The sequence below is a fragment of the Capricornis sumatraensis genome, chromosome 7, assembly GCF_032405125.1.
Source record: "Capricornis sumatraensis isolate serow.1 chromosome 7, serow.2, whole genome shotgun sequence".
Classification (NCBI taxonomy): Eukaryota; Metazoa; Chordata; class Mammalia; order Artiodactyla; family Bovidae; genus Capricornis; species Capricornis sumatraensis.
Window position 1 is genome coordinate 18,367,919 of NC_091075.1, and position 16,298 is coordinate 18,384,216.

The following is a 16,298-nucleotide window of genomic DNA, read 5'->3' on the forward strand; positions in this document are numbered from 1 at the left end:
TGCAATTGTTATTTCAGGATGCTGCACTGCGCTGGGATTAAAAATACAGGGAAACGTTACTGGAGCCATGAAGCTACACCATATCTTCAGTAGGAAAATTGTGGGGTTTTTTTTTAATGCTTTCAAGTTTATAGTATGGCTTCTTCCCTATTACGGAAGAGAACTCGTGGTTTTTATTGTCAAACCATTTTCTTCTAAAATTTCTTAACCAGCATCTACATTTGCCAGCCAGGCACCACAGGGCCTGGTTAACATGTTCCAGTCCCCACCCCCCAACCGCGGCCACCTCAGTCCAAGAAGATCGGTGAGGACCCAAGGCCCGGAGATGCCCATCTGAACTCTCATCCCATGTATTACGCAGAATCCCGGTTTCAAACCCCACATTCAGCTGGCCCCCTCGCGACGCTCTCTGCAAGGGCCTACGGGGGCTTGTTTCTCCGACGCTGTCTACACCCTGAATAGCTTGTCGCTCGGCTCGGGATGGCTGGGCCGCACACCCCCAAGTCAGAGGAGGTCACGGGGGTTCACCACCTCGCTACACCCTTCAATTACCCGAAGAGCTTTCAAAATATAACAATGCCCACTGACTCCGGGATGAACTTAATCAGCCTGTCTGGGATATGGGGCCCGGCATGGTATTTAGTTAGTACAACCAACCCCTAAGGTAGTACTAACGAGCACCAGGTGGTACCGCCTACCTGGCCACTCGGGAGAACCTCGCCAGCTGGGAGGCAGCCGGGGTCACTCGCCTTCCCACCTGCCCCGCGCCTCTGACGCACCACGCTCCGCGCAGGCGCACAGCGCAGCTGCCCAGGTCCGCGCGTGCGCCTCGCCCGGCCCGGCGTCTCTGCAGCGGCACCGTCTCCGGGAGGGAGAGCTCATTGCGCGCGGCGAGCCCCGCCTCCCAGCCGGGCGCGGGGCGTGGGCATGGAGCCGGCCGCCCCTGCCTAGCCCCGGACCCGCGCCGCTGCCTGGGGCGCCCCGACGTCTCCGTGGGGTGGGCCGGGCGCGGCCTGGCGCTGCGCGGATGGCCCTGCTCGCCGTCCTCCTGGTCCTTTTCTTGACCGCCGCTGGGAGGTGCCAGGAGCAAGCCCAGACCACCGACTGGAGGGCCACCCTGAAGACCATCCGGAACGGCGTTCACAAGATTGACATGTACCTGAACGCCGCCCTGGACCTCCTGGGAGGCGAGGACGGGCTCTGCCAGTATAAGTGCAGTGACGGTGAGGGGGACCCCAGGCCCTGCGGGGCCCATGCGTTCGGGGCTGTTGGGAGGACTGGGGTCGTGGAGGTGTGAGATGTCCGGCGAACCTTGTCGGTGTCTTTCTGGCCCTGGGTTAGAAAAACGTAAGCACCGCTAGGATCTTGCCGTTCCTGTGATTGAGCAACCTGCTGATAAATTCACACCGTTGCTTTTAGAATGTGAGAGGTCGCCTGAGAGTACTCTGCATTCTGTTTCATTGCATCTGAATTATATATATATATATATATTTTGCAATTGCATGATGACGATTGCCTAAGAACTTAGTGACATACACTTCATGGGGATGGAGTGAAACAGACTGATTTTAGAGCCTTTAAATTAGCTGACTATGCAAAACATACGGAGAATTTTCAAGTCATGCTGTTTTATGATAACTTTTTCAAGAATTGGTTTAAGTTTTAAACCTACAGAAAATAAATTGCGACCTTTGTACAGACTTTGGTGTACTTTATTGTTGAGAAAGAGTTCCGATTGACTCTTCTAGAACGATTCTATCAATACTTGACGGGAATTTTCTTTCTTTAGATGTCAGTGACCTACTTTCTCATTGTTGGTTGCTGTTAATATTATTCTTTTGATTTACTTTTTCATATTTTTAGACTTGAATTCTGTTTGAATCTGAGAACTTGTTTGGTGTCATTGTTGGTGATAACTTGGTATTTCAGGCAGAGATCTTTCTTTTGAAGCCCTTGACTTTTTTGAATGCCTAAATGCTATAATTGTTCAGATGAGGTACTTGGGCTCCTTTTTTGAAATTGAGAATGCTAAGAGTAATTGGGAGACCATGTTTCCCATATAAGTGGACAAGTGTGGGGCCTAGTTAATTTCATGTTTGGTAGCTTAAAGTAAAAGGCAACTGGGTGACTTTAGTGGTAAAACTGAACTATACATAGGTGAATTTAAAGGGACTCTATCATGTGAAAGCATGGTGTAACATGCAGTCATAATTTCTGCTTTTCTGTTAATGGAGGTAAAGAATGAATTGTATGTTGTATGCTATGCACTGCTAAATATCATTCCTTCTTAAATGTATGCCTGAATGCTACTACCAGTATTCAATCAGGAAAGGTGTTTTTGTCCTTTTAGAGCTTGTTAGGAGGAATAAGAGAGTAGCTTGAAGATTAAATGGTTGCTTTTCTGGAGACAGACGTCACCGTTTTACTTAGTCATCCCCGTTCATTAAACAAATATTTGAGTGCCTGGTTTATGTCAGGTGTGCTACCAACTGGAGATTTGGCAGTGAACAAAACCGACAGAAAAATAAGGGGAAAATGTGAAATAAAGCTGACAGAATCCGTGTCCATGGCACTTAAATTCTGGTGCGGAGAGACAGTAGACTAAAGACTAAGTAAAATGAGCCAGGTCTGCAGTGTGTGGAGGTCTGAAGTGTGCCAGCACTTCCAGAATAGTGCAGCAAGGAGCCAACGGTGGTGGTGCTGGGAGGCGGTTAGTTTACTCTTTTAAACAGGTTCAGGGAAGGCCTCACTGATGAGATACTACTTTAGAAGTCTGAAATGGTGAAGGTGACACTGTGATGAGCTAAGGAAAGAACAGTCCAGGCAGAGGGGACAACAAGCGTAAAGCACCAGAATTGAAGGGCCGGGAAAGGATGCCTCTGTAGGTTTTGGCCTGAGCCAAAGGAAGGCTGTAGCTGCCATTTACTGAGAGAGGAAAAGTTGGAAGGATCAGTCTTCATAAATTGATTATGAGCCAAGGGTTCTAGAGTTTATTACGTTTAAAATGTCTCTGAAGTTAAATGCATGCTATTTTTTTTCTTTTAACTTGTTGTATATTGGAGTATAGCCGATTAACAATGTTGCCGTAGATTCAGATGGACAGTAAAGGGACTCAGCCATACATGTACATGTATCCATTCTCCCCCAAACTCCCCTCGCATCCTGGCTGCCACATAACATTGAGCAGAGTTCCCTATGCTGTACAGTAGGACCTTGTTGGTTAGACATTTTAAACATAGCAGTGTGTATATGACCATCCCAAACTCCCTAACTATTCCTTCACCCTGCCCTTTCCCCCAGCAACCATATATTGTTCTCTAAGTCTGTGAATCTGTTTCTGTTTTGTAAATAAGTTCATCTGTATAATTTCTTTTTAGATTTCACGTATAAGGGGTGTCTAATTCTCCTTATCTGTCTGACTTCACTCAGTGTGACGATCTCTAGGATCCATGGATACTATTCTTATTAAAAATATTGTTTTAATCTTCCCTTTTACTTAAACCTCTTCCACATCCTCAATAAATTTACTGTTTAGAGCAAAGTTTCCAGCATAAAAAACACAAATGAACTTGAGAATTTAGGAAATGGTATGTTTCAGTGAAAATCTTTTTCTGTCTTAGTAAGTACTGTCTGCTCAGGTCTCATAGGCTCCAAATCACCAAATTAATAATTCTGACTTGATGAAAATTGTTCTTTAATTGCTGTTACTCAAGAAGTCTCCCTGGAACAGTGTTTCAACCTTTCCTATATTTTGAAATGTGAGTGATCTTATCAGAACCAAATAGAAACAGACAAATCTCAAAACTAGAGGAGCATGGTAATTAAGGGATGTAGCAATAAAAGACATGGCAACCCACTCCAGGATCCTTGCCTGGAGAATCCCGTGGACGGAGGAGCCTGGAGGGCTGCTGTCCATGGCGTGGCACAGAGTTGGACACAACTGAAGCGACTTAGCATGCATGCATGCATTGGAGAAGGAAATGGCAACCCACTCCAGTATTCTTGCCTGGAGGGTTCCAGGGACAGAGGAGCCTGTGGGCTCCTGCCATCTGTGGGGTCGCACAGAGTCGGACACGACTGAAGTCACATAGCAGCAGCAGCAATAAAGAAGTCAAGGGAGCCTTTAAAACAAAACAAAAAAAGACTTAATGGCAGAAGAGGTGTTGAATTAAAGGGCACAGATTTGTTGCATTCATTTATCTTTGCTCTGTGGAAAGAACTCTGAGGAGTGAGTTCTAGTACATAAATAGATTGGCCAGGAGCAGTGATGGCGTTTCTCTGTTAATTGCAACAGAGGTGTAGGATACGTGCACAGACACTGCTTGGGGTAATGCGCAAGTTCTCTTCTCATTCCTTGCTTTTCTCAGTGAAGAAGGAACAGAAGTAATCTGCTAAGTGAGAAGGTGGGAATGAAAATGTTGGTTGTTGTTGTTTAGTTGGTCAGTGATGTCTGATTTCTTTTTCAACCCCACGGACTGTAGGCCACCAGGCTCCTCTGTCCATAGGATTTTCCTAGGAAGAATACTGCGGTGGGTTGCCATTTCCCCAGAAAGTATTGGAAATTGAAGAAAATAGGAGAGTGAGTGTACTAGGTGGGGAAAAGTGGCATTAGGGCTTTTTGGAGATTAATAATCAGAAATTTAAATTCTCAAGTGTTTGAGAAAACAGGTTGGAGTTCTGTACTGTGCTTCCTACAAAAGGCAGTAGTAAGCTTTCTGAGACCCAACAGCCTTCCCCTTATGCCTCGCATCTGTTTCAGTGTCTTTCAGGTGAAGGGCATTGGTCTGTTATTAAACCAAATTAAGAAAAATATGTAGAAAAGAACTATCATTGTCTTAGTCCAGGTGGATCTTTAGATTTCAACTGCCCATACAGATGATAAAATGTCAAGCATCAAGATAAGAGCAGTTGTTGAGTTAAAAAATGAGATCAGTGAATAGTAGTTGTGTGTAGTTGTGCGAAGTGGGTTTGATTTGTTTTTAAAACTCTTATTCGTAGCCCATTTTCCCCTTAGCTTTCTGTACAAAAATGCTGAGAAATTATCATTTGTAATTCTGCTTATGTATTTTAGGACCGCAACGCATTATGGATTTTGGGTTTGACTTATGTTGTTTCTTCTGCTGTTGAGTTTTTACCTGCACTGTGTATTAGTCTGCTCAGGTTGATATAATGAAATACCACAGACTGGGTGATGTAACCAACAGGAGACTATTTCTTACAGTTCTGAAGGCTAAAAAGTCTGAGATCAGGGTTTAGCCAACCCTTCTCTATGGTGAGGGCCCTCTTCCTGGCTTGCAAACCTCGGCCTTCGTGCATGGTAGAGGTGGAGAGTGCAAGGAAAGCAAGTTCTCTGGGCCTCTTCTTAAAAGGGTACCAATCCCGTCGTGAGGCCCCTACCCTTGTGACCTCGTCTAAACATAATTACCTCCCAAAGAACCTATCACCAAATGCATTGATAGTTAGGGCTGCAGCATATAAATTTGGGTGCGGGGAAACACAGTTTAATTCATAGCACTTAGTAAAAACTGGCACCCAGTAGAAATGCTAAGTACTTTTAATGTTCAGCAGCTTATAATACCATTTATAACAACATTCAAATAGTATTAATACAGTTGTAATCTTGGTATCCATATCAAATTAACCTTTTCTTCTTTTTTTTAAACTCTTTTATTTATTTAAAAAATTTTAAATTTTACATTTGAGTATAGTTGCTTTACAGTGTTGTGTTAGTTTCAGGTATACAGCAGAGCTATTTAGTTGTTGCCGTTGTTCAGTCACTAAGTCGTGTCTGGCTCTCTGCGACCCCATGAACTGCAGTATGTGGCTTCTCTGTCCATCACTGTCTCCCTGAGTTTCCTTGAACTCATGTGCATTGAGTCAGTGATGCCATCCAGCCATTTCATCCTCTGTTGCCCCCTTCTCCTCTCGCCCTCAGTTTTTCCCAGCATCAGGGTCTTTTCCAGTTGAGTCAGCTCTTTGCATCAGGTGACCAAAGTATTGAAGCTTCAGCTTCAGCACCAGTCCTTCCAATGAGTATTCAGGGTTGATTTCCTTTAGGATTGACTGGTTGGATCTCCTTGCAGATCCAAGTCTCCAGAATTCTCTAGCACCGCAGTTTAAAAGCGTCAGTTCTTCAGTGCTCAGCCTTCTTTATGGTCCAGCTCTCACATCCATGTTTAGTTATACAGGTACATATATCTGTTCTTTTTCAGATTCTTTTCCCATATCGATTATTGCACAGTATTGAGTGGAGTTCCCTGTGTTGTTCCATAGGTGTGGGTTGATTATTTTACGAATAGTAGTATGTATATGTTTATCTCAACAACCTAGTGTATCCCTCCTCCCACACCTTTTCCATTTGGTAACCATAAGTTTGTTTTCTAACTCTGTAAGTATTTCTGTTTTGTGAATAGATTGATTTGTACCATTCTTTTGGATTTCAGATATAAGTGATATGTCTTTCTCTGTCTTACTTCACTTAGTATGGTAGTCTCTAGGGCCATCCATGTGGCTGCAGATGGCATTATTTCATCCTTTTTTATGGCTGAGGAATATGCCGTTGTATTTACGCACCATGTCTTTATCCATTCATCTGTTGATAGACATTCAGGTTGCTTCTCAGTGGTGAAGAATCGGCCTGCAATTTAGGAGATGCCAGTTCTGTCCCTGGGTTGCGAAGATCCCCTGGAGTAGGAGATGGCAACCTGCTCTAGTATTCTTGCCTGGGAAATCGCATGGACAGGGGAGCCTGAGAGACTACAGTCTATAGGGTCACAAAGAGTCCCAGACGACTGAGCGACTGACACACACACAGTAGTTATGGAGGTTTGTGTGCAGTGGAACAGTGACTGAGGTTGCTAAGATACAGTTCTTGCCCTGTAGATTTTAACCTAAAAATATAAGCATTAGAACGTGCAGGAAAATAGGTTGGATTTATGTTTCATACATATGGACCCAGTCTGGCCTGTAAGCTCTGAAATAGAAGTCCAGAATAAGGATTTATTTGTGCGTATGGTGTAGAATTACAAATAAACTGTCAGAACACTTTATGAACTGCCATCTATGTGTACATCTATACATTTGTACATATTTTGCTTGAGTAAAAACAATTTGGTAGACAAATCAGCATTTTTAATGCTCATCCAGTTTAACACATATTCACTTATGTCAGCAGCAAACAGTAAATATTTTCCAAGGCTAGTCCAGCATATTGTAAACTGTGTATTTTCTAACATATTTGAAAATTAATTTTTATAACATTTGTATTTTATAGGATCTAAGCCTTTCCCACGTTATGGATATAAACCCTCCCCACCGAATGGATGTGGCTCCCCACTGTTTGGCGTTCATGTAAATATTATTTTTTATTTCTAAGTTTTTATGATTGGTAGTCTTTGTAACACTTGATAAACCATCAGTGTGTTCTCAGGTTCAGAAATAATTTTGTTTGTTACAATAATGATCTTTTATAACTATAACACAGTAAGTTCTAATGAAACTAAATAATGTAAAAGTCATGGTTTTTTTTCCTAATCCTGTAGATGTTAATACCATTTAAATGATATTTCCTTTCTGTCACAAATATGATTGAAAAGTTTGGAGTATAGAAGTAACACTACTTGGGATGGAAAATTATAGGAAAGTATAGTATGGTATGTGTTGAAACTAGACTGAGTGGGATAGCTGTGTGTTTGTTATAAGGGAGGCTGAATCTGAGCCAATATTATGGGAAGAAAATATTTTATGAAAGTGATTCCTGGGCACAAAGGTTTTTCATATAAAATTATTTAAAATAGTTGAAGATAACTATGAATTCAAAGGAATAATAATATCTTTAGGGAATTGGTGAACACTTAAAGATTAAACATAAAAACCAAAAAAAAAAAATTCAGTTGTAGGAGCTTAGACATTGTCAGTGACGTTTCATTAAAAGGACATTGTATTGAGAATCTGCTTGCAATGCAGAAGACCCAGGTTCCATCTCTGGGTCAGAAGATCCCCTGGAGGAGGGCATGGCTACCCACTCCAGTATTCTTGCCTGGAGAATCTCATGGACAGTGGAGCCTGATGGGCTACAGTCCATGGGGTCGCAGAGTCAGATACAACTGGGTGAGTAACACTAACATTGTATTGAGGGAGGAGGCACAAAATACTTTGGAATGGCCAAAAATCATACTTGTGTAGCCCCTGCAAAAATCTTCTAAAGTTCTTATCTTCATCTTTTTGTTTTTAAAACTATGTTTTATGTCTTAGAAATTGTGTTTGCTATCAGCAGATGACTGCAAATACTCTAAGATGGCAAAATAGGGAGCTTTGGGGCACGGTTTCGAGGGAGAGGACGCAGTAACATGGGGGGTGCAAGTGAGAGTAATGGAGAGAGATTTAACCTGAAAAACATTTGGAGGCAGAAACAAATTTTGAAAATTATCTGTACAACAGTCTTTGATTTCTAAGTCTCTTTGAATGTACTACTTCAGAGAAAGGTTGAATTTCATCAACAATGATCCATCCAAATATCGCTTTCAGCTTAACATCGGCATCCCTTCCCTGACAAAGTGCTGCAACCAACATGACCGGTGCTATGAGACCTGCGGCAAAAGCAAAAACGACTGTGACGAGGCGTTTCAGTCTTGCCTGTCCAAGATTTGCAGAGATGTGCAGAAAACACTGGGGCTGGCTCAGCACGTGCAGGGTAAGGCTGATTTCATGCGATGGGGGTGAGTGTGTGTTAGTATCAGATTTGCTGACAGAAATCTCTCACTCTGTATTACCTTATCTGTTGTGACATAGTCCTGTCAATTTCCCGAGATGATTTTGTCATCTAAAATGATTTACAGTCACGGAAGCAAAAAGTGGTAGGAAACCTTGGGAGGAGGGTGTGTGAGGCAGAGAAGAATTCATCCAAGATCTTGTGCCCTGTAGTATAGTCCTAATTATCCAGAGCCTGAAGTTTGAAACTCTGGATCCAGTGAAGATGCCAGTATGGCACAGTGGATTTGGAATAGGAAGTTCCAAAGATTTGCATCTTAACTCTGTCTCTGTGTTGGGAAGGTCCTCAAAACCCACCCCCAGGCTCAGTGATTTGCTAAGTGGATTCACGGGGCTCAGCATGTAGTCCTATTCATGGTGATGGTTATTGCAGAGTCAGCAAAGATGACTGGGTGTTTCAGTATCCTCATTTATAGAATGAGAATGATAATACCCATCTTGTAGAGTTGTCTTAAGGGTAAAATGAGCTATTTGTAGAAATACACATTGCTGTACAAATACCAGTAGTTAACAAGATTTTTTTTTCCACTGACAAGCCAAAGAATATACCATACACTGAAATAACAAGAGGAAGGGCAATAAGAAGAGGCAGGAAAGGAAATTGCCATTTTTAAGCACTTTCCATAAGATACCGTGCTAGATACTTGAGACATGTTTTCATTGATGTTCACAGAAACCCAAAGTACTAGTTGGCATTATGCCCCTTTCTAAAGGAAAGAAACTGAGGTTCAGAAAGAGGTAACTTTTCCCAAGTTACATACATCTGTCTACTCTAGTATTCCCCAAGTCTCAGAGGTGTCTTGGATTTTGAAATCCTATTATTAGTAATAACTAGGTAGTAATAAGAGGGAGGAAATCTCTGTTCGAAGTGAAGCTTGAACTCACTCTCTCTGAATCCCTTTAAATGCTTTTGGCTAAGGTAAACTAGTTGTCCAGCTGAAGCACAGATACATGCCATTTCTGCTTTCTGACCAAAGGATATACTAATGTTAAATGATGAAACCAGTTTCCTTGCAGTCTCCTATTTAATAATCATAACCCTTACACTTCTGCAGTTAGTTGTATTCCTGAATGGCGCAGTCTTTTGGAAACTTGGAAAATGCCAAGAATTTGTAATGAAAAGTTTCTTAACCTGAATGTTGGAAACTAGAAGTATTTGAATAACTAAAAATCACTCTGTGCCATGTCTCTGTAAGTATATTAAGATAATCGTGGACTTCCCAGGTGGTGCAGTGGATAAGAGTCCGCCTGCCAATGCTGGGGACACAGGTTTGGGCCCTGGTCTGGGAAGATCCCACATGCCACAGCTAGCGCCTATGCTCTAGAGCCCACGAGCCACAGCTACTGAAGCCCATTTGCCCTTGAGCCCATTCTGGGCTCCGGGAGAAGTCACTGCAGCGAAGAAAGCCCATGCAGCGCCACAAAGCACAGCCCCCACTCCCTGAGGCTCAGGAAAGCCGGTGCGCAAAAACGAAGACCCAGTGCAGCCAAGACAGGTTTTTAAAAATATGTTTAAAAATAGATCATCTTACCTGGGTGTTCTAGGTTTCTTAGAATAAGAAAAGTTAAATCTATTGTCTTTTCTTACAGTCTTTCAAAAAATTAAGAATTCCCACCAGAGGAAAAACACCTTCGATTCCTGTGTTTCCCCTCCCTAGCCACATTTGGATATTGGTCAGAGAAAGAGATTGAGGTCTATTTACTTTAAGCATCTTAAATGTGTGACCATTAAAAGCTATGGGCTTATAATTAAGTGTTTTGAGGTGTCTCCATTTTTAACCTTCATTTTTTTCTGCACCTAAAAGTCGCTCCTTAAAGTGCAAACTGAAAAGTGTTATCAGGCTTCTCTGTTAATGGTATTTTTCAGATGCAAGGGAAATTAACAGTGATGAGCGATCAGTGCTACTGAGAGAGACTCATTGTCTGGTACAAAAAGTTGGCTTGAATAGTTGCATGCAAAGAAAACATACAGGTGAAGAGGCTGAAATGAAAAGTCTGTGTATGTATGTGTATGTGACTAGTTTGCGAGAGCTTGGGAAGACGTTCACCTAAATAGGTTTAAGTGCCTACCAAGGCTGTGCCTGACACTGGGCTGAAACATGTAATATATGTGAAGAGCGAGTGATGCTTCGCAGTTGCCCAACAGTGACAGCACTTTCTTACTTTGCAGCCTGTGAAACCACCGTGGAACTCTTGTTTGACAGCGTTATACACTTAGGCTGTAAGCCGTACTTGGACAGCCAACGAGCCGCATGTAGGTGTCGCTACGAAGAAAAAACCGATCTTTGAAGAAGATGCTGCTGAGTGGTGACAGCAGATGAGGACAGAAGAAGATAACCTTTGACAAAGAGCTAATGTTTTTACAGCCTAAAGTTGCCTTATTTTCGTGAAAGGATTATTTTAAGACCTTACTTTGACATTAAAACTTCAAACTAAAGAAACAAATGCAGGTTATCTTCCCAGACGTTGCTGCCTTAGTGTGCCACATTGTCTTGACCGGTCACAGAAAGCGGTACATGTTAAGGGGAGAATTTTTTAAAGAAAGAGTATGACTCGATTTTCACAACTGTATTTACCAAAAAATAAGGTCAAACGTGAAATTCATGATAAGGTATGTTCAACATTATCTTATTTGGAAATATGGTGAAGTCTTCAGTTAGAAGTATGTTTGTTTTCCATAAAATTTAAAATATATATATATGCCCAGAAGGAGTTGACTTTTATTTTTGGTCTTTTAATTAACACATACTATACAGTTTTTCCATAGCCCACTGAAACATAATGAATAAGCCACATTTCTATGACTGATGGGACTAGTCACAAGGACAAGGGTATGTCTGTTTCTCTTGTAAAACTGGAACCATCTGCTGGGACCTCTTAGGAAGCAAAACTAGCATATCTAGGTATTAATGTAATGTGCCTATAAGATGACATGAACAAAATTCAGAAGCGTAGCCATTCCCATTTTATGAACCACTCATGGCAATGCCATATTTTGCTAGAAGCTTTGCCTGTTGGAGAAAAGATGGATTCAGTAAGACAGAATGACGAGTTGTTTAACACACATCAGAGCAATGTAATCTATTATGCTTTGGTATTTACTCCTTAGTACTTGGTCTTCATAATAGATTTGGGGATATTTTTAAAAGACCATAAACCTTTTACTAATAGTGGCCTTCACAAAATTGTTCTTGATATTGTTCGGTTGTTTTTTTTTTTTTTAAGTCTTTAACTGTGGAATCAAAAGAGATGCAAAAACAAGATAGAAAAAACTGTCTTTTATAGAGCTCAATTTATGCTAAAAATTATTAACGCATATTTAAGAGCAAATTCCAGAACTTTAGCTGCCTCTGAAAATCTCTTCAGCCCCTTGGAAAGCTCAGCTGTGTCCCTCTAACATTCTTTGCTTACCACTGGCTGTTGACTTTCCCTAGCCCAAGCTGTGTATGTCTTCTGGGTAACCTATGGCCAAAGTTATTAAGATAAACCACTTGGAAAGTCAGAGAAAGATAATACCAGGGGAAATGGTTCTTTTTAAATCATTGAGAACTAAAATATGTTTTGGAAAAAGACCACATTTCCTAACTTGGAATATATGTCATTGCTAAGAACTTGATAGCTTCCCCAACTGAGATGATGGCCCTCTTCTGCTAACAGATGTCCTCTGTTAAACAAAGCAAGTGTGTCCCTCAGGGCTAAGTAAGCAAACTAGACTCCAGTCAGCAATATTTGACCAGGTAGCTTTAAACTTACAATAGATTCATGGATTTTCTTGGCAGCCTTGGCTTTCTCAAGAGGACCAAGTCAGAATGTCTTTGTAAAATATTTAATTCATTATCATAAATGTACAGATATCAGTAGAAGCAGCTTTTATGTTCAGATTTTTAAAAACTTGTCTAGGAATAATTTTAGATTTACCAAAAAGTTGCCAAGATAGTATAGAGGCTTCTCATATATACTTTATCCCTAATGTTAACTAAGGAGCCAACACTGGTTGGTTCTATTAATGCAACTCTAGACTTTATTTTGGAGAAGGAAATGGCAACCCACTCCAGTGTTCTTGCCTGGAGAATCCCAGGGACGGGGGAGCCTGGTGGGCTGCCATCTATGGGGTCGCACAGGGTCGGACATGACTAAAGCGACTTAGCAGCAGCAGACTTTATTTGACTTGCACTAGTTTTTTCACTAATGGCATTTTTCTTTTCCAGGATCCACTCTAGGATACCACGCTGCAGTTAGTCATCATGTCTAATTAGCCTCTAGTCAGTGATGGTTCCTCTGTCTTTCCTTGTTTTTCATAACCTTGACAGTTTTGAGAAGTACCGGTCAGGTGTCCTGTAGAATGTCCCTCAATTTGGGTTAGTCTTTCCTTGTGTTTGGACTAGGGTTATAGATTTTTAGGAAGAAAACCAAGAGTTGACCAGTTCTTCTCATCAAATCATATTGGTAGTTGATTGTTACCAGCTCGTTAGGTTAACTCTAGACATTTGGTTAAGGTAGAAATCGTTAGTTTTCTCCACTCTAAAGTTACTATTTTTTCCCTTCCTATGCTTCTGTTCTTTGGAAACCAGTCACCAAGTCCTGGTTGTGGTAGGTGGGGGATGGGCAAGATTACATTCCACATTTTGATAAGGGATTTTATCTAGATATACTACTTGAAATTCTTGTTAATCTCCCCCTCACCCACTTATTATTCAGTTATTTGTATTAGTATGGATTCATGCTTATTTCTTTTGTACTCTGGGTAATATATACAAATCCTTCCAGCTTGGCTGTTGGGAATCAGGTCAGGTTGACTCTGTATGTCTTTGACCTGCACCTTGCTTTTAACTTTTGAGCATCTCCATATTTTCTTGCCAGAAAGTAGGAGAGTTGCTTCAGGCTCATCTTCTATATTCCCCGCCCCAGCACTAGAATCAGCATCTTTTCAAAGGTTACTTTGATTGAAGAATGGTTTCCAATGGCACTTAGAAACCAAGATCTGGACAGTGGATAGCTTGTTTCTACTGGGGTGTCACTGCTTCGAGACCCTTCCACCAAACAGAGCTAGGAAATATATGTATACTAACCCATGTACATGTACATATCTGTAATTACTTATGTGTATATATATGTATTAAGCTGTCTTCACTTGAATTCTGTACAACAGGGCATATATTTAAGTTTTAAGGATGGTATTTTCCTTATCTACAGAATACATTAATGAAAAAACAAAATCACATGCCAAAAAACTAGCTTTCAGCATCTCTTTGCAAGACATGTATTGATATTTTAAAATAATAAAACTATATTGCCTTCAAACGATGCCTGTCTTTTTAAAGTCTTTTGACTCACCTCTCCCAGGGACAGATATGGCTGTACTCATTTCATAGGTGGAGAAACCGAGGTACAAAGACATTGCAATGAAGACAATTAAAATACGAGGGCAAAAGCAAACCCAGCTTTTTGAGCAGGCTTTCTTCAGTGACCCCCCAGAACAGTCTAGACTAGTAGTACTAATTAAAAGGTTGTTTTGTTAGCTTATAACTACTTCTCCCCAAAGTGAAAATGCGCTGTTTCTGTCAGTATGGACAGAAGTGCAAGATTGTCAGGTCAAAATGATCATTATTTTATGCACAAGACAGGAATAACATCTAACAAAGTGAAGATAATGGAGTCTTTCTGTAAAAACAACTCTTTTTAGTAGACGGGCTTTATTAACTTTTGGGAGTAGAATGAAACCGATTAGGTAAGGACCCTTCCACACAGGTAACGCTGCACTGGCCACAGTTCACCAACACTACCCGCTGTGTATTCAGGTCTTCTGGAACGCCTGGCTGTAATGTTTGAAAGGGGCCCCTTAGTTTGCTGTTTTTCCTCGAGTGTTGGTTCAACCAGTATATGAAAAAGAGCTAAATGAAGAGTTACCAGTCAAAATAACCAAAATTAGACCAACGGTATCATCTTTGCATTCAGGCTGCAGTGATGTTATGCTTTGGTTTGGTCTCAGGCTTAATTTGGTTTCCAAAACGTCCTTCGGTCTCCTTGCTGACTACTTAACAATATTTGTCTTTGTTGGCTCTCAAATGTAGGAATCAGAATTATAAAAATTCGGTATTTCTATGATTTTATAGGAAAAAACAAGGTTTAGTGGGAATAAACACTGAAAAAAGAAAGGCCACATTTTAAGTTTTAGAATTCCCTCTGAATTTAACTTTAGCCCATATATTTCATTCCTTGGATAGGTAACAGTTGACTAAGAGCTTCAGTTTCAGTACATTCTGTAAAAGTGACTATTTATAATGGCAAGAATCAAGCCATCCTGTCAGGTAACTTTTGGTCTTTAGTATATCTTAATTATTTTAATAATATGGATTTACTATGAGTTCTTTTTTTTCCTTCTTTGAGAAGGACGAGATTACTCAGTAGAATTCTACTCCATCTATGTCTCAAATGAGCGCATGCTGCAGAGTCACTGGAGGGCTTGTTAAAATATACTCCTGGACCCCACCTGCAGTTTCTCATCCATAATGTCTGACTGTATAGGTCCCAAGAGTTTGCATTTCTAGTACATTCCCAGATGATGTGGATACTGCTGGTTCAGAGGCCACAGTTTAAGAACTGTCTAGATAATCTTTAGTAGCTAAAAATAACACTGACCGAAAGCTCACTGTAGGCTGGGTACTATTCTAGGAGTTTGGCAGTTTCTGTCTCAACTATTGAATTAATTCGGTCCCCATTTTAAAGAGAAGAATCTGAAGCTGGGAGTGGTTAAACTGCCTTACTTGTCCAAAGCCTCACGGCCAATAAAATGATGGAGCAAGGATTAGAACCTTGGCAGCCTATTTCCCAATCACAGACACCCTTTTTCATGGGGTCAGGGTGAGGGGATAGCTATTGCTTTAAAACGCTAAAATTAAGCACTTATAATTTTGAAATGGCTATCCTAATGCTTTATACTTACATAGCCTAAGGTAAACACATCTTTAAAATATATCACCCCATATGCTATAAAGGCAATATAATATTCTGAGATAACAAACATCTGGGGGGGATTTAATTTCTTTCATCTGTTCCTTTCAGGTAAATGGAAGGTTAGCCAATGGGAGTTCCTTTGGGGCTCAAGTAGAGGAGACCATGAAAAGCAGGCTGAAGAACAGGAAGCTCTGGTGGTCAGGTAATTCGTTCAAACTGGGTAAAGTCCAGAGCACAAGTGCTGGAATAACGAATCTCATTCAATGGGTAAATATTTATTGAGTACCTCCTACATCCTAAGCAACTTCCTGGTAACGGTCAAACCAAAAGAAGGCCAAGTCTGCTTTCAATGTGCTTAAGATGGTGCCAATAAAAATTTACTGAGCTTTTCACAAGCCAGGCACTGTTCTGAATACAGTAATTTAACTCAATTGTCTCAACCAGCTTATGAGGGAGATACTGATATTCCATGTCTTCACTGCACTAGGAACAAAGTGATTTCAGAAATATTTTATGCCTACAATAAAACGAACAGTAAATGGCATGGAAGGAAAGTTATGAGCAACCTAGACAGC

General features: G+C 41.0%; 1 protein-coding gene across 1 annotated transcript; it reads left to right on the forward strand.

Moving 5' to 3' along the window:
* Positions 1-994: 994 nt before the first annotated feature.
* PLA2G12A (phospholipase A2 group XIIA) lies at positions 995-14,050 on the forward strand. The gene is made up of 4 exons (XM_068975065.1): positions 995-1,223; positions 7,274-7,350; positions 8,527-8,692; positions 10,940-14,050. The coding sequence occupies exons 1-4, from the start codon at positions 1,028-1,030 to the stop codon at positions 11,056-11,058; spliced, it is 558 nt and encodes a 185-aa protein (XP_068831166.1). The 5' UTR covers positions 995-1,027; the 3' UTR covers positions 11,059-14,050.
* Positions 14,051-16,298: the final 2,248 nt, after the last annotated feature.

Excerpts from the sequence above, each read along its gene's own strand:
- PLA2G12A (XM_068975065.1), top strand. The coding sequence starts at position 1,028 with ATGGCCCTGCTCGCCGTCCTCCTGGTCCTTTTCTTGACCGCCGCTGGG. Across the intron at positions 7,351-8,526 it reads CCCCACTGTTTGGCGTTCAT|CTTAACATCGGCATCCCTTC; the intron begins GTAAATATTATT and ends TATCGCTTTCAG. Across the intron at positions 8,693-10,939 it reads GCTGGCTCAGCACGTGCAGG|CCTGTGAAACCACCGTGGAA; the intron begins GTAAGGCTGATT and ends CTTACTTTGCAG.